The 22,709-nt window shown below is 42.5% G+C and overlaps 1 protein-coding gene across 7 annotated transcripts in view; it reads right to left on the reverse strand.

Moving 5' to 3' along the window:
• Window positions 1-17,149: 17,149 nt before the first annotated feature.
• ENPP2 (ectonucleotide pyrophosphatase/phosphodiesterase 2) overlaps window positions 17,150-22,709 on the reverse strand; it is a 74,512-nt gene continuing 68,952 nt past the window's right edge. For all 7 annotated transcript variants that reach the window (XM_086741207.1, XM_086741208.1, XM_086741203.1 and 4 more), the window contains 2 exons: window positions 22,536-22,692; window positions 17,150-17,766 (listed from right to left, as the gene is read on the reverse strand). In XM_086741207.1, coding sequence (XP_086597333.1) covers window positions 17,596-17,766; window positions 22,536-22,692 — 328 coding nt within the window. In that variant the 3' untranslated portion in view covers window positions 17,150-17,595. The remainder of the gene's footprint in view (window positions 17,767-22,535; window positions 22,693-22,709) is intronic.

The following is a 22,709-nucleotide window of genomic DNA, read 5'->3' on the forward strand; positions in this document are numbered from 1 at the left end:
TTCCAGATAGCACTTTCTGTGATTCCTCTTTGTGAGAGATACTCTAGACAGGTGTGGGGAGAAAGTTCAGCCCCAAAATCAAGCCAAGTTAGTGGGTTAAAGAATAATGACAATAATCACTTTGGTGACTCTCAGGGCAGACTCTGCTCTCCTGCAGCAAAAGGCAGTGCAAAACTGGAGCTCTCTTACAAAAAGCAGTGAGTCACAAATTCACAGTTTCTCTTCTACTTTGACCACAGTTATCCATTCTTCTCGCAGTGGAAAAAAGGCAGGAGGAAGTGTATTTCTTACCCACTTGATCATGGAAGAGAACATCAAGAAACACCTTCAGCTTGAGAAGGAAGAAGGGGAATCCCCAAGGATAAGTAGGAAAACACAATGTGAAGGACCAGAGAGCACACAGTTTTTACAGGAACGGACATGTTACAACACCTGCAGAAGTTCTTACATAAGAAATATGGCACCCAACTCGACGCAGTACCAGTATTAGACTTGTCTTGACAGTTACAAAAGAAGGAATAGGAGAGGCTGGCTTACATTAATTGCAAGCAACCAGAATGAAATCCAAAGCAGCAATTCTATATACTTAGTGCTTTCAAGAATTAAAATTACACAAAGCTGAAAACAATTATGAGCCAAATTATTTCAGAGAAAGAATTTATACAGGAAAAATGTGAGTGATAATTGGGAACTATTTAAACACAATTTACCAAGTGCCCCAAAAGGCACATTCTCACATCACACAAAAGAGGTCAAGTGGAGCTAAAAACAAAAGCAAAACAAAACAAAGGCACGAGCTGGCTTAGAGAGGAAATTAAATCAGTGTTTGTAAAAACCTCCACAAACAATCCCCCTCCACCATTCTCCCAGAAAAAAAAAAAAAAAAATTAAACAAACCAAAAACACATATATCATAATGAATAAGGAAGGAACTCTGATAACAACTGCGTATCAGGCACCAGCAAAGGTAGATAGCAGGAACGGGAAGCAACGGAATCCAAAGGGAGGTACACAGCCATCGGAATGACAGTGGAAAGGGACTTTTCTTTTAAGTGTGTCAGAGGAAGAAGACCTCCTAAAAGGAGTAATTATTCACTGTTAGATGGTGATAACGGAAGAACTATGAATCATAGTTTCAAGATTTTTTTCCTTTTTCTTTTTCTTTTTTTTTTCAATTTGTAGGAAACAAAATTCTTAGTTTAGTTCTGTACTGTCCTGACTGGCGTGCTGGTGAAATGCAATAACAACAAGGTTATGAAAAATAGTCCTAAATAAAAAGGCAAGCCCACATCACTTTCAATCAAGTGTCTCACCCAGGAGTTCAGTTTATAAATAGTGATTTTCAGTTCGTTAGAGTATCAAAAAACATACAGGACAGTAAGAAGGTTAAAGTTTGGTGAAATTTCAGAGGAGGTGACCAAGGGCAACTGAAGGAATCACAGACGTATCTACCTGGCACTGAGCACAGGCAAAATAACAGAACAACTGTGGGGGAGCTGAGTTAGTAAAGAACTGGGAGTGAACTGGAGGCAGAAAACACAGCCAGCGGCACTAGATACATGAGAAATAAACCTTATCAAAGAAACATACATCTTCCTTCTGTTGAGGTTGCCAATGTCATTGATAAAGGTCATGATGTTGTTACTATGTACTTAAATCTCCACAAAGGGATTTTGAGTTAGAACTGAAGAATAGGGAAAAAGTAATGCAACAGCAGAAATTAAGTTTGGTGCACATCAAATATGTTCAGAAAAGCCTACCCAAAGTAGCACTGTTTGATGCCTCTGAGACAGGCAGCAGGATCCTTCTCCTTCTGGAGAAGAGAAGGCTCCGGGGAGACATTATAGCAGTCTGCCACTACCTAAAGGGGGTCTACAGGAAAGACAGGGAGAAACTCTTCAGCAGGGCCTGTTGTGATAGGATGAGGGGTAATGGTTTTAAAATAGAAGGACGTAGATTCAGATTAGACATCAGGAAGAAATTTTTTTAAATGAGGATAGTAGAACACTGGAACAGGTTGCCCAGAGAGGTGGTGGATGCCCCATCTCTGGAAACATTCAAGGCCAGATTGGACGGGGCTTTGAGCAACCTGATCGAGTTGGAGATGTCCCTGCTCTTTGCAGGGGGATTGGACTAGATGGCCTTTAAATGTCCCTTCCAACCCAAACCACTCTACGATTCTATTCAGGAGACAGTGCGTGGCATGGGAGTGCATGGCAGTGCATGGCAGTGTGAAGATGGACCTTTATCAGCTGCATGCATAGCCCTGTCCCATCACAGATCCCAAGTCAGACATACAGAGCCCCTGCGGTCTCAGAAGGTGCATGTTAGGAGGAAAAGACCACACTACTCAGCTTTGCAAGCTGACAGAGATGTTCTGCAGATCCCTCTCCCATGCTGAAAATTTGTCCACCTTTATGCACCGTACCCACAGCAGCACAGACCATGTGCTTAGTTGCAAAGCTGATCTCTGAACACCTCAGGAGCCCAAAAAGCAACCTAAGTGTGACCTACCCAGGGCCATACATGTTAAACACTGAATCCAGGCCTTGGAATGCTGGTGCCTGGTCCCCACAGCTGATAGCAACAGATCAGGCAGAGGAAGACAGCATAAGCGGGGCAAGCACACATCATCCTTTTGCCCTCTGCATCCAGCTCCCACAGTCTCCCACTCGGCGGGGCCTGGGACCTTACACAGGCGCATGATCTCTTGGGTTTTGTAGGCTTTCTGCCAGTTCATTTAGCCTCTAATACAGCCTGACACCCCACCCTGAAAGATTATTGACGTCAGTGCTAGCACTCCCTGGAAATATGCTCCTCTGCCCTGCAAGAGGCATCCTTAAAGTGACCGCAAAGTCCAGACTCCTATGCTAACTCGATCCATAGCATTTACGATGAGAACAGTGGTTTTTAAATTGCTGTGACAGATGGTATGTGTTTTGCTCACAGCTGGTTGTATGTGAATACGCAGCATCCTTTTGAAATTATTTGGCTGAGCAACAGAGACAAACGCTACCAGTTTGCCTTGTCCTGGCTGCTGCTCTGCGGGTCAGGCAGAGTCGTCCGTGGGGAAGGGAGATGGCGTCTTCCCTTAAAATCCTGGGGAGGGGAGGAAACTCTCAGGCAGGAGGATGCTGTGAGCAGAGGGAACGTCCCTCCTTTGGCAAAAGGGGAGCCCTTCCATGGAGCAGAAAGTGGGACATGCAGCGAGGCGCTTCTCCCAGATGCCTAGAGGGGACCGGGAGGGCTGGGTACAGTTGGAGGAGCCAGTTCAAGGTGGAAGGACTAAGCGCAGGCTTGAAGGAAAGGATCTGTCTGTAAGGCACAATGAACAGGAGCAAGACTTGCTTACAAACCTTCTTAATTTAATCCCGAGTTTCCTTGAAGCTCTCTTGCCGTAATTTCTCTTCCAGTAAAGCCTGGCTGTGGAGTTCACAAGCTCCTCTGGTGTCTGGGCATGCTCGCTCTCAGGAAAAGGCACAGACCCACCCAAGAGCACTAGGTATCACCCGCTCTTCTCAGAGCCAACATCATCCCGAGCCAAGGCTCAAACCCAGACAAGACACTGAGGGCTTTTAGCCCATTGCAGCAATTCCATCCCCTCCAGACAATTTTTTTTATACATTGAATATTACTCTAAAAAGAAAAATAAAATAAAAAAAAACCAGTATTGTCTAGTTCTGTGAGAAGCCTTAAAAATAACACATTTGTGGCCCATCCTCCCCAGGAACAACAACAATAAAAAAGAGATTAACAACCAAAGGAGTTTAAGATAGTTGCTGGCTAGAAAATTAAGACATGCAACCACAGACACATTTCTGCAAAACAGGGCTTTGCTGCCTGTTTCTGCCACATTTAAGGGACAACTCAGAGAGGAAAGAGGTACTGGGAAATTACCAGTATGTTGAACTCAATGATCTTAAAAGTCTCTTCCAACCTAAATACTTCTGTGACTCTATGATTTGATGACCCTGTGATGCCAAACTGCAGCTGCTGCTGGCTGCAGCTCCACCACAGAAATGCCCTTGGCCAGTGCCAGCCAGGAGCTGAGAATTTCTTACAGGTCAGCTGTGAGGTCCTTTTTTACTTTTACCTATGAGATAGGATTCCCAGACTGTGGTGCAAATTCTCATAGAAATAAACTGCAGACACCTATGTGAGCACGGATTGATCCGTCTCCTCCCTGCCTTGGTGGCCAGCTGGGCCACCAGCCTGGGCAGCTCCCGCCGCTGCTATCCCAGCGGGGACCCTCGGAGGGCAGTGGGTCAAACTACCCAGAGTGGTATCAAGTCCTGGAAGCAAGGGGGACTGGAAATATAACCCTATTTCTATATATTTCTACACAAAAATAGAGACTGGAGAAAAAGCTTACCATGCTTTTGTTTGCAGCCACTGTGTTGCTTCAAGGACTGATGCTGCTGGATATATTTGAACAAGAAATAAAACAATAGGTCAAAAATAGACTGAGCTGTATATGTAAAACAGGTTAATTGGCATATGAAAAGATGCTAGCTTGATATTTCTTTGGCTGGGATGCTACTTAATATTTTGCAACTTTAATACCTTTAATACTATTTTATCTTTTACCTCAGTGTAAACAGATTTTAACTCAATATTAAAGATTATTTAAGAACTATTTTGAGTGTTAAGTGCTTACAAGTCTTCCATGGTTGAACATTTAAAATTTCATCTATACTGAGAAGAAATCAGTTAAGACAAATGTACCACTTAAAAAATACAGGAAAAAAACCCCAGATTTTGAAAGGCATTTGCAAGCGAAGTGTGGTTTTTTTTAGAAGAGTTAAAGAGATTCTTTATCAAGCTTTGAAACTTGTGTGCTAAACCAGCATCAGCACAGATGCGAAAGGGTGGTCAACAGCCCGACTCAAGTCAGTAGTCAAAATGCCAAAATCTATTTTGTTTTTCCCTCCTCCCCTCTAACTTTGCAGAAACACTTTTCTCAACTTCCTGGACAACCTCAGGTCAAGGCCATTTATCTAACCAAAATAAAAGGCAGTTTTTACATGGTTTGATAATTTGTAATACCAAACATCAACAGACAAAGATTGCTTGCTTTCTTTGTTTTTACTGAAAGCTCACTACCTGGTAGGCCATGAAATACTAAGCTCACTGCACACTAATCAGCTTTTTAATCACTGCTGGTTTGCAGGCACTCTTAGAGATATATAATTATTTTCTCATTTCCTTTTATGTGCTATTTTGCATAATAAATGAATACAATAATTTACCACAGTTCAGCATACTTAAAGAACATCAGAATAAAAAAAAAAAAGAAGCCCTCTGAACCCGTGCATTTTGGAATGAACTCAAGCTAACGGAACAAACAATTACTATTCCAGCATGCAGAAGTTATACAGAAATGTAATGGGCAAGTGAATTTATACATATAATTTGTAGATGACAGACATAATACTTATAAAGGTCAGGTTTGTTTTCAACCATACATTACCATTTCTGTAAAATCAATCTACATTATTTTTAGTACAGGTTAGGAACTGGAGTAGTGATCGAGTGATTTGCCAAGGACGTGGTTAGACAGACTTGGAAAACTGGAAACTGTGACTTCTTTCCAAAGGGAACATGTCTCAAAGTCACAGTTGGTATCACTGTGTAGAAGAGTTCAGTCCTATAATTCATGGTGTAAGAGGCCAAACATATTTTAATACAAAGCCTCCTATTACCACAGTAACAGGAATTATTCTTGAGTAGACGCTAGTCAAGTAAAACTGAAGTAAAACCCAATGTAGAAAAACACTTTACAGCTTTAAACACATGCCCAAGTGCCCTCAAAAATCAAAGGGATTTAAGTATACAGATGTGAGCTAAGCACACTTAAGTATCCTGCTGGATTATACACTCTGAATTGGTATGACTGAGTGAATTCACAGTCCAGTAACAGATGTGTGTTTAAAGGCAAGGCAGTTACATGGTACAACATATCCACTGTACAATACCCCAGTATTTCACCCAGGCGTTGTTCTGTGGAGGGGCAGGTGTCTGTACGAAAAAGTTAGGAAAGAGCAGAGACACTGAGAAGAGTTTTCTCCTTTGCTAGCATCCTGCTTCATCTAGAAAAACACAACTTTTAAATTTCATTTTAATCAGAGCTACCTTAAGGCTGTGTTTCCTGCAGTGCCTCTTCTTTTTCCAGCTGGGAAGTTTGTCCAGGCAGCTTCTGTATCGAGGACTTGGTTACTGCTGCCTCTCAGTCAGGCTTTCAGAGGCTTTGGATCCAGCTTTGACATGAGCAGATGGTCGATGTGTCATGCTTGTCCTGTTCATCTGATCTGGGGCCCTGAGATGTACTGGGGTGCTGCACTTATGGCTTCGGCATCTTCAGAGCATCCAGGAGACCCAGGCGGGCTCTGGGTGTGCTATAGACAGTCTGTCCCTCACTATACCCATCTTCCCAAATCCCAGGCTAAATTATAGGAGACTTCCCTGGAAATAAACAGTAGAAGAGGAATGATGTCATGGGTTCTTCCTCTTAACCAGCCTTCAAGACTCCAGAGTTATTAATAACTGGCCAGGCCAAGAAAGAAGCAACTTATTTAACATTATTTGATCTATTCTCAAAATTCTATGATCCTCACAATAAATTATGTTGTGCAAAATGAGATATTCAACTTTCCTAGAAAGGTCTGGAGCACTGAAATTCCTTTTGTCTGGAAAGGAAATTCTTGGAACTTTTTTTACACTTTTAAATTCACTAATTTGTACAACTTGAGTAACCAGGAGAATTCTAAGTTTTAACCACATGTAAGACCCAGTGTAAAACTAATCTCCATGTTCCCTCAATAAATGTGGTTAGTGAATGGCTTGGCAATGCTCTACCTGGGCAAGGAGGACAAAAAAAAAATAATTCACAGTGGAGAGCTGTGATCTGAAGATAATTCAGCATAAGACCAGGTTGAAAGGCAGAAAGAGACTGAGCACCTTTCAGAGGGAAATGCTGCTCTTTACATTGCAAATAGAGAGTACTAAAGAAAATACAGATAAATCGGATAATAATAGGAGCTTTTTCATTCACATGTAAAGCGTATTTTGAAGGAGAGATCCTGCGTGCCTGCATACGCTAAAGCTTGCAGTGAAGTGCTGCAAAGATGGTTTCTTTTGTTCTTTCAGCCTTGCAAATATATCCACTGAAAAGGAAAAAAAACTGAACAGAAAAAAAAATGGCATTGCCTAAAAGGAGCTGGGGAGGGTTCAGTGAGAGGATCTTCAGCTGGAAGCAAGGTGTGAAGCAGCAAAGAAAATGTTGGGTGCAGGAAAAAAGTCAGAACAAAGAGGCCTGTGGGGAAGGGGAAAAGACTGACAGTGATGTGGTTAAACCCCAGGCCTTAGGTCATTTGAAGTGAAGCAAGAATACGCTGCAGAGAACATCTGCACAGGCAAGAATAAGATCATCTAATGGGGATTTTCCATTAATAGTGTCTGGTACAGTGGAAAAGGCTGAAATTGCATCCCATCAGACCCATCTCTCCTCATGGCTAGTTGTTTCCTTTCAGAAAAGTGGCATATACAGGGCATACAAAAATGTGTACATGCCAAACCACAGCCCCAGTGTTTGCATCTTCTGCTTCGTCCTGATTAGCGGATCTGTGACCCGCCAGTTTATGCATGTTAACTTGCAAAAGTCCTCTCCCAGGGGAGCACTGGGCGGACCATCACTCCTATTTACGATACCTGTTGGACGCTGATCTTTCAGACCTTTATGCAATGGTTATATGGATTGAAATAGGTCCATGGAGGCAAAGGTTGTTGAAGGGAGGAGATCACGCAAATGGCATGATCATATTACCAGGCCACAAATAGTTGGCACTCCAGAGAGGAGTGTATTTTCCCATCAGTTACATCAAACACTGACTCGCACATGGACTTAGGCAGCTCCTGAAACACTTTGCTGAACAGAGAGCTCAGCAAAGTCAATGCCTTATGATCAAGGAGTGAATCCTGTTGGAATTAGCAGAAACTGCCTGTAACACTAAAAAAATCAAGTTGTGTGGCTAATTGATCAAATACATATTTAGGCAGCTACCTTAAAACACTAAAATAATGACCTCAGCACATGCAACCATTAGTTTGAACCATTAGTAAAGGTGATTTAAAATAATCAGGCTGCTTTGTCTCTGAAGCAGACAAGGGCTGTGAAGGATCATCTTTCCTAATTCCAGCTGTCCCAGATGCAAATATCCGTAGTCCCCACTACATCAACTCAGTCCCTCCATCACTAATTACCACTCATTTTTTTTTTTTCTAACTAGGCATATCCTGTGTTGCTTCCCAACCCATTTCCAATTAAAATGAGCCACATGAGTAGATCTGCTTTTTAACTGTTCCTGAAAAAATCTGTTACTCCAACTGGAGTGGTTAGTGGGGAGCAATTCTACAGGCACTGGGGAAATAATAACCCTTGCAGGGAGAGGAGGCGATCATTTCTTCAGCCGGCTCAGTGTAGCTGAAAAAGTCTGCATTCAAAGCTCAGGAACATCACATGATCCACTTCTACAATGCCAAGAAATTTAACCTTCTGCTGGAGGTGGTGACTTGTTAAACCATTCCAGAAAGTCCCACAAGAATATATCCTTAGGCAAAAACCAACACTAAATTATGTGGGGATGGACTAAGTGGCTGCTGAGAATTATTATCTTTGTGCAAGCTTTATTTGCTGGTGTACATTTAATTATGAGAATGGAAAATACAATCCCCTCTACGACAGCCATATTGTAAAACTAGAAATAAGCAAAGGTACCCAGGGCATAAAATGTAGGCACGTACTTCCATAAATCTAAATCCATAAAATAATCACAAAAATTAAATAAGCCTTTTTTTCTAGGAATCAGTTACAACAGTTTCTTTTCTTGTTCAGAAGAGATATGCTTGCAGCTTAACAATAAAAACAACAACAACAAAAAAAACAACATTTGGGAAGGAGTGGGTGGTTATTTAGATACCAATGAGGAAGGCAAGCTTGTTAAGATAAGAACGATGTTGACACAAAAGGGATAAGAACGTATAATCTGACCATGAACACATTTAGGCTTGTCATTTTTTATCATTACAGTCCTTGATCTAGCTTCCAGCTAGGGCAGAGAGGCCAACAGCTTAACTCCACCGGAACTACAGCTTGTTGCAGTTCTTACTAAACCAGTTGCCTTCAGTCAAGTTGGGATGCAGCAAAAAAAAAGTCTGACTACTGAAAAAGTCTCACTACTGAAAGTATTTGTGCAGTCTTTCCGGTGAAATTCTGAAGTGCAGACTCTGAGACCGTGGAGTTTGGGATACTTCTCTCTCTGTCAGGTAATGCTTGTATTATAAGGAAAGCTCCACACTCTGCCCCGCCCTAGGCTAGCCTTGTGGGACCTACTCAATTCATACCTGTGCTGAAGTTTGAGTGGAATTCTCCATGCTCCTACATATCTTCCAACATTTTTACAGTTGTACAGGCTAGAAGCTTCAAACCTTTTTCAAGTCCTTGGGGCATGTGCTGTATCATGTTACAAATGGCAAACCTTCAAGTATTTACCCTCGTGAATACCCCTCTGCCCTTACATATTCCAGGGCAGAGAGCATACTGGGAAGAGCTGAGGATCTCAGTCCTTCTCTGCTGGTCGCTCTGTGTAGTGAATCCAACATTTCCAGCGTACCATCCTGGGATCTGCGATGCAGATCACAAACATCCATGACATCACAGGAGTTAGATGACACAACTGTGTGGCTGTTCCCCTTTTTAGTTTTACAGCAGGGAAGAACATACTGCATCAAGCATCACGAAAGGCGAAAGCAAAGGGGCTATCACTCCTCTCTCCCTTCCCCATTTTCACCTCATCCTTTCCTACTTCCTCGTAAACCTGCTGCAAATAACCAACAGGTTTGCTTCTCATGTACAATGAAACACTGTTAAAAAGCAAGCAATCGCCCATGCAGGAAATAGAATTTTCCTGGGAGGTGGTGAAACCCCACAAAATTAACTCCCTGAGGAACCATAAAACCTTTTCTCCAGCTTCAGTGCAACATGAAAATTAAGTGCACGGAAGCCCTCTGAATCATACTTCTCCAACTTGAAAGACAATAAAAATGTAATATATGTTAATTATGTTATTTAATGCACAACTGGAAGGTCCTTAGACAGTCTGGTGGTGAGAACCTGGCTAGATCAGAGCAGAACAGGAGAAGCCCACAACAGACAGTGAAGAGGGAGGAGGGGTATAGAAGTAAGAAAGATGAAGTAATAGGCAGATTGTCAGGCAACCCCTCAGCCTTGGAAAAAGAGATGTGGACAACATCAATGCCAAGGGGAGCAAGGTGTAATAAGGTCACCTCCCCAAAGACCCAGAAAACCATCTCAACTACTTTTTTTTTTAATTAATTGATGCTTTTCTCAATGAATATTCCAAGGATTACATCAGATTTGGGGTAACAGTCAGAATAGCTCATGATTTTGACCACAGGAGGGCTCCCAGGTTTCATGAATGCGTATGGAAACCTTTTGAGGAAGCCTAAAAATAGTTCATGGGACATGGAAGGTGAAAGCCATGGAGTTGCATCCTTAGTTCAGACTGGTCACCTGCTAGGCCAGCTGAGCATGCTACATATAATGGCTTTCTTCAACAAAAGAGAGAAACAAAAGGAAATCTTTATTGCCATAAAAGAATAATTCTGGAAACATCCAGTGTTAGATCCCTGAGTCAGCAGCATTTCTTCTGGTGTTACCAGTAAGGAGAATCTTTGAAATTGAAGGGTTTTGTGCTAGTGAATAATGTTTGGGGATTCAATTTCTTTCACATGGGAAAGGACTGTCAACACCTAACCAGGCTGCAGTCCAGACAGAGTAGATACAGCCTGCCAGACCATAATACATCATCTGTGACCCACTTCCTATGGACATTTTCTCCAGACTCTACAGATGTGGCCAGTGACTGGACTATAGACCATGAGTTCATCCAGTGGTCCTTGGGCGTGGGGTCAAGGCTGATGAGCATCTGATTAAGTGAGGTGGGTAGGGACTACAGTTCACATGATTGTATAATAGAGGAGGAAGAAGAGGGTGAAGTTGCTGTTGACTCTGAAGTTCCCAGAACACCATGCTCATTCACCCCATAACATATGCCAATAGCCAGCTAGAAACACTGCAAACACTAAAAGGACAAGTGGCAATGTGCATCAGAAGCGAACGAGTGAAACTATGGCCATCACCAATGTTGTAGGGACTTTGTTAGATGAAAAGGGGCAGATGAGCAGAGAAGATGGTCTGCCACAGTTCCCACTGAAGTAAACACTGAGACATATCCTGACCTCTGATGTAGCCTGAGCTCCCCAGTCCCAGAGGAGACAATACTGACATTATTAACCATTAATTTTCTCAGTTGTTAGTAACAGGCTAGTTGGTCATGGCCTATGTGGAGTATTTCTGGTTGATACGTCACATCTCTGATGTCCTACCCTCAATGACATTAAATGCCTCCACACAAAGCCACACACGTAGGTGAAGTTCACCATCTTAAACACTCTGAAGAGGATTTTTCACCTGCAAAAGCTGGTCCTGGGGATTTAACTGTACTAGAGAAGAAACTGGGGATATATCAGGAACTTTCACAACTTATCTTCTGCAGGAGTGTATAAGGCCTCACAGAGCTAAGAGCTGGGAGAGTGGGTGTCACTGCACGCTGTAGAGATGCATGTGCACAGAAATTGCACTGGCTAGGCCAACACTAGAACTATTTAAAGATGATGAACAGATCAAAGCTGGAAGTAAACAGGGAGGCTAGTAAAAAGAAATAGCAGTGATAAAGAGATAACGGAGGAAGTTTCCCACTTCAGGAGACAGAAAAGGCTGAGCAGTTTGAAGGACCAGGAGATGCTGCCAGAAAGGAGCTGGGGCTGGAGAAGATTTTATTTGATAGGTTTATTAAATCCTTGTTTCCCCTGTATACGTCCTCTTCCAACAGATCAGCCCTTCACATGAAATAGGTGAAACAGCTCCCTACTTTCTGCACACAGCCAGGAACCAGAAAACTTCTCAGGAAAACATCCCCTGAAAAGAATTTCATCCTTTTTCATTGAGGGCTCGTGATGACAAATAATCCCACCTCTTCCCTAGTAAATTCCAGTTTTAGGGTCAATCAGTTACAGCTGTGGTAATCCACAATTGCTAACTTTGCCTGGTGATCACATGGTGATACCTGTAAATGAAACCTCCATATGCCTTTCCCTACCATAGTTAGAAAACAGCAGGTAAGGTAGAACAACTGTGCACATACTGTGCATGCTATAGCAGGGCAAGGATTTTGCTTTGTCTGAATACGTTACATCCCAAACTTTTGACTTGTAAAGGCAAAGGAGCCTGTGGTTTTGTTTACCATGGTTGACTGCAGCAATGCTGCTTTTTATGTCAACATACATTTTAGTAAATGTTAGCTTGTACTCTGTAGTGATGGGCTGTTTGCAGCAACCTTGGATTACTGCTCTTATCTTATATTTACACAACAAGTGCAAAGAAAGGAGATTAGGTATTTTTCCACAATGTTTAAAATGCCTTTTTTTTCCCCCCGTCTTGAACAAGAGCTGAACTTTAAACATTTCAAACACATATGGCCCCACTTGGAAGATGTTCAGTTAACACAGTAGTAATCATTTGCTGGCAGGTCTATCTTGATCAGAGTATGCCTGCACTGTAACGACTGCACTGTGTAACTCAGGTCAAGTGCAATGGTTGTCTGAGGCTGCAGCAAGGGAAATGGAAACTAGAGCCACAAAACCCAGCTGGACTAGGGTCCAGCCCACAGACAGGATGGACAGACATGCAGTGTTGCACTGCTGTGGAGACGGGGAGGACTCTGGTAAGGAACCAGGCCTATCACAAGCATTTTGATGGATGGGATTAATAGACAACTAATTCAGCATGATTTATTGTCCCCAAAGGGAGTTTTGCTTCTATAGCTCTGTATTCAAATTTTATTTCAGCCATGTAATTCTGAGGCTTCTGCTTCACAAAACTTGCCTTGTGCCCTCCCACCAGTGGTAGCACTACCAGAAGCATTTTAAAAATACCAGATATCAAACCCCACGCAGGAGTGCTGTTACCAGCTTTACTGGGCTTACCATACTCATGTCCTTAAACGTATTATTCAGCCTCTCCATGCCACAGTTTCATCCATGCCTGTGATAACAGCTGCTTCCCAGGAAGGCCGTGAAGTTTCCTTTGTCCTCTGTGCCAAAACAGCAGAATAAACCCCACTGCCATAAGTGCAAAATGTGTTTGGAGAGCACCATACCGGAGTGGAGGGGTGGTGGCAGGTCTGTGGCACCCACACACTTCCATGCCCTGGGAAAGCCTGGTTTTCTCCCATCCTTCTCACAGGGCAGAACAAGTTAATTTGCCTTCATGTGGCAAGGGGACTTGCAGGTTTTGGCTTTGTTTTTTTTTTAAAAGGGAATTTTCTCATGCTGCTTAGCACCACGAGTAATACCACCTCTGTCTCGTACAGAAAGCAGCTCAGGTAAGCTGCATAGCTCTGCAGTGTGAATTGGAAGTTAAAGAGGTTTGGGGTGGACGTGAGACTGGTTTGTTTGAACGTCAGCTCTTGCAGCTACAAATTTGTTTCTTTCAGGTCAGATCCTGCACTCTGTCCTCACTGTACAGGCCCCGGCACTTCCACAGTTCCTGTGCTACTTCTGCAACCAGCAACACCTTCAGAGGGGAACTCTTTCAACTTTCCTGAGAAGTTTTCTGTTTCCTGGCTGTGTGCAGAAAGTAGGGAGCTATTTCATCTGTTGTACATGAAGGACTGATCTGTTGGAAGGAGCCGGATGCAGGGTGAACAGGGACTTCATAAACCTGCCAAATAAATCTTCTCCAGCCCCAGTTCCCTTCTGGCAGCATCTCCTGGACCTTCAACCTGTTCAGCCTCTTCTGTCTCCTGAAGCGGGAAACTTCCTCTCTTATCTCTTTATCACTGCTTTTGTTTTCTGGCCTCTCCTACAAGAAGTGCATGTTTTCATTTGTTAAAGTCTTCACACAATCAGATGACTGTTTGCATACACAGCACTGAGAAGCCAGGGACCATGGCAGGACTGTTCTGGAACAGCTTCCAAGGACACAGTGAGATTGGCATAATTAAACATGAGTATTTAAATTTACTCACGCCATACCCCTGTGAATACGTTCACAAGACAGCACAGACATGACAATTGTATTTTTTAATTTTCTAATCCGTCTGGAGCTGATGTCCTTTATAACACTATACAAACTGATCTGCTGTTACCAAAGTACTGCCAGTGTCTAAGCGAGTGCAGAAACTGTTGAACGCTGCACGTAACACCATAAAGGGACCTGAGGCTGGAAATTAAGAACTGGGAAGAAGCAGAAAGCAGTAAGTATCAATCTAATCAAACTCTTAGCGGACTAGGACAGCATATAATCAGTGGTAATTAAATATGTCAGTATAGGATGGTGACTTTTGCCATAATTTTGCCGTCATAACCATGCTGTTGATCAGGTTGTTTGACCTGCTATCAGTGCTTATCCACTAAGGATTTTGTTCCAGTATGTGACTGTGAAAAAGGGGTTAAAAAAAGTAACAGTTTCCTGTAGCAGGGATATTGCAGTTGCATAACCACCTCCAGAGGATTTTTCCCAGAGCAAAAGGACTTTGTTAGGTGTGCAGAACACGTACGGCTTTTGTTGCCTTGACAATTGCTCAACTGAACTGCCTCTAACTCATTAAACATGCCTCAAATTTACATCACCAATTGCAAACAGTAATTACCCAAACCCTCAAAACTGGTGTTTGCTCGACAGAAAAAGCCAGTGCTTGTTCTCATGAATGGACCTCTTGCAGAAGCTGGAGTCATATCAAGAAAAGGAAACATGTAACAGAAGCAAGTGGTATTTCATATTTTGTAAATGGTCTAAGAGGAATGGAAAGCAGAGGGGTTCCTTCCTACACACTGCCCTGAGCTAACATTCACCCTGAGGAATACCAAAGGGAAATTACAAGTTTCCTTAAAAATGTCTGCTGTTCCTGCAGAGCTCATGTTGCTTAGAGGGATTCACAAGGCTTTAGCTTTGCACTGGAGCTTTTGTGTTGATAAGGCATCTTTCAAAAGGAAAAAAAACCCATGCAATTCACAGAAGTCACCACAAAATTTCCCCAGCACAGCTACTTCTGCCAGCACGGTAAAATAAAACAGCAATATCATACAAGAGCACAGGACCAAGGGCTGAAGAAAAGTAGAACAGAAGTAAATTACTAGTATTTATTCTCATAGTATGAGTAAAAAATCACATTTCTCTACACACTAATCATCATTCTTTAGTGAAACTGAGATAGAGTTAAACCACCTCTCCCAACAGTGGTCACTAAGCATGTTTCAAAAGCCAACTTCTCTGAACACAAGAAGAGTTTTTTTCAGAGCTTAAATGTTCCTTTGGCATAAACGTCATCTTATTTTGGGAGAAACTAAAATAATACATCATTTGTTAGATTTAATTTAAAAACAAACAAACAAAGCAACAGATGAATCTCAAAGCAAAACAGCAGTGGTGGTCTTCAGTTTAGTTTATGAACAACCACATGATATCATCGCTCAAGTTGGTGCTGGAGGAACTGGGTCTTAACTGAAAACTGTTTTAAATCCAGAGGAAATACCCTTTGTAGCACATGTAAGAATGTGAAGTTTATCATGGGCAGGAAGCCCTGACAAAAGCTTACAGAAAAATATTTCTATGCTACCAGAAAACCACAAGAGACAATTTTTAAGTTGCAAGAATAGGATGTCTCCCAGAGCTTTGTGCAGTTATTAGAATTTCCATCCTAACATTATGGGGAGATTTTACAGCATTCAAGTTTTGTGCTCTTCTAATTTAAACAGAATTTGGCACCTAGAATAATAAAATTTTGTCTACCGGTCACAAGAGCTTTATCAGCAGTGTTAACATGATTAATTCTGGTTTACTAGTTTCTTTTAGATGGATGCTACAGGGATGCGAGTTGCTAAAATTTTGCCAGATTTATTTTACTAAGGAGACCTGTCTACTCCTCTGTGCACATGGCTGAGATGCTTTCCAGCCCTTCCTGCTTCCCTCCAGCATTTGCAACCCTTGAAGAAAAAATAGACACAAACCACTTTGGCAGAGAGAGGGAAATCTGCAAACCCCAAATGATGGCTTTGTAATAGTGCCACTAGTGGGTTCAGCCTCAAAAGGCATCCTAAACTATTATTTATCTTTTACATCATGTAACTACACTAACACTCATGCTCCATGCCATATGCCTTCTATAAAAGCTGTTCAAGCCAAATCAGGCCATTATCTAGATACCGGTGTACAACAGCGTCTCTTCCATTGGCTTAGGACTGTGCCATCAGCGTCACTCATGGGGGCTTGCCAGGATTATGAGACTGTGACTGCGCAGAAGTAGTCAACAGAGACTTGACCCACTTGACCAGGTAGGTGATGGCTGTAAATCATGTGCACTGTGTGGGGTTCACAGTACCAGAGCTTATATATGTGCAATCAGGCCAAGGACCTTCCCTCAAGAATGAGGGCTGGCATTCAGCCTCAGACTCAGCCTCAGATTAGGGGAAAACTCTGCAAATCCTGACCTTTAGAACAAGATGATGAAAATCAGGTTTTTCTCCTCCCAGGTAAAAGCCAACTGCTGTGTGTTTAGCAATGTCACTTCCATCAACACCTGCCTTATCTCAGCTTCTCTCAAAGTCAAAGCAAAAGACAATGGAACAGGAACCAAGAACCAGCCCAGAGCAGCAGCGGTGGAGAAGGGATGGGACACAGCCTGACTGGTGGCAGCGGAAGTTGTCACCTCACATACTCCCCACAGCTCCAGAGCAGGGCCCAGTGGCTTCAAGCATGGGGTACCCCTGGTAACCTAGGACACCAAGCAATCTCCTATCCCAGCTCTGCCCCTACGGCAAAATCTAACCAGGAGTGACGACTGTGGGTGTCTGTCTTATGGTCTCACTGCAAAGCACCTGGGCTCTTGGCAGTCCTCTTACCAGCAAACCTAAGCTCTGCCTGGCTCTGCCTGGTGAATAAGAGATCTGGCAGCACTCAGCTGCTCGTAAGTCCCTCTGAAAGTCCCTGTGAAAGGAAATCAAAACACATTAAAAAACCTGAATGTGTGGTTTATTATATTTAAGATGCTATTTGTCTATAGGGTTTAAATATGTCTGTCACACAGTTAACAGTAAATGAATGTAATTTTACATGTTCGGTATTTTGATACACAGTACAGGACTACAAGTGTGGTAAAGGAGCATGGGAAATTAATATTTCCTTGACGCACGTATCAAATCCTGCAGCACCAGTTAAAAGCTTGGAGTAAGGACTCAAGCTGCAGTATCACAAGCACTACTAAATAAACCAAGAGACATATCTATATTAAACATTACAGAAAAAAAAAAACCAAATGACACAAGGGTTTAATATTTAAGATTTGATACAAGATTAAAATACTAATATTTTTAATGTCCTGGTTTCAAATTAATAAATATAAAAACAATATAAAAATATACACCAGTTGATAAAAGGATGCACTGAGTAAGGTTAGAAAGCTAAATTTCACTTTCAAACGTATGCAGGTATGTCTTTAGGGAGAGGATTTCTGTGTAGCTGCGACTGGTCTTTCGGAAGAAGTCCAAGCTTGTGAGCTGTTCGATGTCACGCACTCGTGCAGTGTGCATCTTAAGAAGATCTTCAACCCACTTTGATTCATCCTCCAAGCTCTGAAATGTAAACAAAAAAAAAAAAAAACCCAAAACAGTTTTGTAACATGCCATGTCAAAAATCAGCTTCAAAAGCAAATGCAACTTCTCCAAAGATTGGGTCCATCTAAACATCTCTGTGCCCTATTCAAGAATGACTAAGGTAAACAAGCTACAAGAAAACAGATTCAAAACTTCACATGCAAGATGATTCCTACAGCTTTATTTTGAGACCCATTTTAGGATAGAATTGAGACAATGGTCATAGTCATCTTGGAAAAGCTGGCCCTGTGTCGCAGGTGTTCCAGAAGAACAGCCATATGCTTTCAGAAGATCCATTGGCTAGTACACATTTTTTTATCTCACAGAAAGAGCTCCATATAAATCAGATGTGTACTACAAAAGCCCAAACTCTAGGCTGTTTAGCTTTGAACCGCACCCCTACACATTATTCTCATCTGTTATTTTAATCTTTCCACTTTACTGATAGACTGTTATGATTCATTACACATTTAGGACTGTGGTTTATGTTGGTACCTGTAAAATCCTGTTATTAGAACACACATATTATTCATTGATAGAAAAAAACTTTCACTAAGCATTTCTCAATACAAAAAAAAAAATATCAGGAAGGTGATGCTGCCAGAGTGATGTGCATCGGGTTGTGCGGGTGTAACCTCTCTTCGGGGACTGCTCCTGCTGCACACCTTGTACCAGCTCCGGTGCTTGTTAGAGCCGTCCACAAACTGACGTAACACACACACCAGAAAATCAGCCCTGTAAAACACTGCAGTTACTGGCTGTTTGAGAGCGTTAACCAGCCCCGTGACGTGTCTCATGGGCACTGCATGGCAGGGAACAGACGTGGGAAAATGACAGAGCAAACAGGACTTTTCCCCCTTTGGCCTCTCCAGCTGGTACATCTACTCTACTGCCAGGCAAGCAAGTTAGGAAAGGAGGGTTGTGCCTCTGGACATTTGTCTTGGAAATCTTTCTGATAAAACTCTATTTCTGAGCTTACACCTGAAAAAGAGTCCCTTTCTGACTGTCTTAGCCAGGTTCTCCTACGACATGACCCCCTCACCAATCAAGACTGAGCTTCAGCAATGCTAGAGCCTACCCAATGCAGTAGACATGCCACAGACCATGCTGTGGGTCACCCCGCAAAGGCCAGGAGGGCAAGAGTGATCGTTTGCACAAAGAGGACACGAAGTACCAGCTAGGTCACAGCTGGCTGCTCTAAAGCAAAGGTCTGTGTCCCAGTCAGCACTCATCTGTTTTGAAGCTCTTCAGCTCCAACCTACTTTCTCTCTGAGTCGCTAGCAATCTGAGGCTCAAAACCAGGTCTGGAGCATGAAAAGAAGGATGCAGGTTAAGAGGGAAGAGAAAGGAGCATGTCCTGCTTGCTCCCCTTGGCCCGTTGTGCCGTGCTCCCAGAAGGCTGCCTGGCAGCACGCGGCTGCAGGAAGCCCCTGCTCAGCCGTCAGCCTGGCGAATAGGTTGCTGGTCTGCAAATGGGCCTCAACAGGGTTATTACTGCAAATGCAATCACTGTGACATTCTTGTTGTCTTCAAGCCTTCCTTCTGAGCAGGAAATCTGCATTTTACAGAGCTTAGAGGGAAGTCCAGTTGCTACAATGCTCACTTTTTTGAATACAAGGAGTACTCCTATGGGTTTGCAGAAGATCTGCAATACGAATAAATCACAGGACTATAAGGTTGGTTTAAACCAAGTTCAGCAAGACAACATTTGCATGACTCCAGAAAATCACTCAAGTGATCTAGGTTTTCATTTTTCCCTGCCACAACTGGCCCGTGAAATGTCAGGTCCAGCAGCAAGGTTTCTAAACACAGTGATCAGCTAACATGGTATTATATTACTGCAGAACAACAAATGAAGTGTATACATTTAAAATGATTGCTTTATCCATCTGTCCTGGTTAGTCTCACCTCAACAGTACAGTGAGTCTTAGAAGAAAAAAATAACAATTTAAAACACAGAGGTAAATAGGGATAAGCAATCAATTAGGAGCTAACTTAAAATCCACCGGAAAAGACACCAGATATTCTGGGCGAAAGAATCTCCCTGGATAGCAAATTACTATCTGGAAAGCTGAACTGATCAGAGTGTAGACAGGTTGGTGAGGAACTTACTTCTTAAAAGATAAATTTAAAGGTTTTGCTGAAAGGGAAAATAGTGGCCTGGAGGAAGTTTCTAGTAGGGTTCCTCCAGCTTTGGTCTTGGAAAGGATTTTGTGTAATGTTTTCTTACATGCTTTTTGTGCCAAGGTCATTACTGTGCTAGTAAAAAAAAGAAAACAACAAAACAATTGGGAGCCTCTGTCAGTGCAGAGGAAGACTGGAATAGCATACTGGAGGATGCACATGTGGGAGTCCCCGGTTTAGTATGAAATCGGGTTATCTGCATTGATGACAATAATTTCTGCTAAGCTGGGAGCTTCTCAGGTGAAACAGCAGATAGAAGAGAAGGACCTGGGTGTACTGGCTGTGTATGACTGTGAGTCACCATTACAATATAGCTATGGAAAAAGCAAATCCTAGATAGTATCAGAGGAGCTGTATCCAGGGAAAGTCAACTATTTTCATTTTGAGATCTTAGCTGGAGTAGTTCATCTCATTCATGTTCCAGAAAAAGAAAAAGAAAAAAAAAAACCACAACACACCTCCCCCGCTATCCCTCCCACCCCAAGACTGGAACAGATGTGTAAGAAGGCTACTAAAAGCTCATCCTCTTTTACAAGAAAGGAAAAAAAGATCCTGGGTCTCCCATGAATAGAGAGAAGTATATGCCTTGAGAATCATCATAAATCATCAGTATGGTAAATCCCAAAGAAGCCCAGTGAAGGGCTATTTAAGCCATAGAAAAATGTTGACACAAGAATAAATGGGTATAACCTCACCATGAAAAAACACAGTTTGGAAATGGAACAAATTCAAATAAGAAGAGCAGTGGTGTTCTCCAACGGCCGTGTGGAGAGAGAGAAAGTGTGTGCAACAAGAGCAGAGCAGGGGGAAAGATAATATTTCTTCAGATCTCAAAAGAAAGCTGTGGAGAGGTTAAGGAAGAATTCTTATATTATCCCATGCATTTAACTCATGAAGTATGTGAGGTTTTACACAGTCACTTCTTTGAACAAATAAGATGGAACACCATGTACAGAAGTAAGACTGATACTGTATTTGAACGGTAAAATTTTGCCTAATTGTATTTTCATTCAAAAGCTACATTTCAGTATTTTTGGAGTGGCTCTTTGCTATGTAAAAAGCATAGACCAATATCTGCTAATGATCTTGTAGTAGCACTGAAGTTCCTCCCAGAACTGCAAATATATACAGCATAAGTAGCATGAGCTACAGAGAAAAGAAAGCTGGGTTGGAATATAATAAACCAAAGAGTAAAAGAGGCCATTATTTTAAATAGTTCATTAAAAAGATTTCAGCAGTTTAAGAGGACAACGACACGCAATATAGGGAGGGAAAAAAAAAATTGACTCTGTCATAAAATTGCATACGGGCAGAGATACAAGGACACAGACACTAATAACTGCCAGATTAGTAACTTCCAGATCACCAACTGGATCTCGATTCAGAGGAAAGCAGTCCAGAGAAAAACCACGATGAAATATATGTAGGACTTTCCAAGACTTCTGGTAGAAGACATCTCTGCCCAAAGCAGTTAAGAGTCTAAACAGGGGGAAGCCAGACCTGTTCAAGAGAGAGGGATAGTGCTCCAAAAGTGTGGTTTTTAAAAGAGGGACCTGAAAGCAGGCGATGTTTGATGAATGAGAGACAGTGTTCCAGGTGAATTGTGTACAGAGTCGGAATGACTATTTCTGCCTGTAGCTGGAATAGGAGGCTTAACTTTTTGTGCCAATACAAAATTCATAACATTAATGTGTTCATTCAGGAAACGGTCTCCTGGCAGCCTATAGTGAAGCGTCTGTGTGCAGGAATCTGCACAGCTGTGTAATGGGAGAACAAGTTCAGGCGGAAGGACAAGTCTAAATACAGCTGCCTGGGAGGACTGCTGTCCTTGCAGAGCGCCGGAGCCTGTGGGGACCCCACTGCTCTCCTGCCGCATGATCGGCTGCCGAGTGTGCGTGTTACTTTCTGCAGCGCTGACCAGACCGAAGCCTTTGTACCTCACCAAGATTCTTACGCTATAGGATCTTGCATCCTAAAGGAAGATAGGTAAGGAACCAGGAGGGTGTCTGGTTACCCTTCGGTAATGAGAATCCAAACTTTTCCCTTGAATCAAGACATGTTCTGGAAACAGCAAGAGCTGGCACTCTACCCTTGGCAGATTTTAGCATATAGTTTTAATACTGTGTGGGTTGGATGTAATCATGCTGTCTGATGCACGCAGACTGCCATAGCAGACAGCCTATATTGTACCTGCATATGGAAACAGACTTTAATAAAAACATCAGGCTGGCTGCCAGCACAATACATCTATGCACACAGCCTCCCCCCAATCTGCTCTGAGGTTACACTGACAGCATCTGCCGAAACAGAGAAGCCCACAGGTTGTTGACTGCCAATCTACTGCATGTCAGCTCTTCCAGACAATTTTAGATGCAGTATAGTTCCATATTTTCTCTAATATCACAGAGGAGTGCATTTGTCTAATGAGAACATGAGACTTAATAGAGTCACTACTCTGTGCTTTCACTCAAGACATCAGTGAACACTAGCATCTAACTGTACTGGGGTGTCACATGTCCAGGGATATATTTACCACGGGGCTACAGTAGTGCAGTAGAACTTACATTGCAGCTCTCATCATTGTCAGGCCGGTGAGGAAGGATATATGAGAGAACGGAGAGTGGTCCGTCACACTTGTCGGCTGGCTGAGTGAAATCTAAGCAGCTGGTTATGATGGTGTAGTAATGAGTAGGAACGGGGATGGCGCTGCCTTCCACAAACCTGCGGGAATAAAGCAA

Source organism: Chlamydotis macqueenii, chromosome 2 (genome assembly GCF_036417535.1).
Source record: "Chlamydotis macqueenii isolate bChlMac1 chromosome 2, bChlMac1.mat, whole genome shotgun sequence".
Classification (NCBI taxonomy): Eukaryota; Metazoa; Chordata; class Aves; order Otidiformes; family Otididae; genus Chlamydotis; species Chlamydotis macqueenii.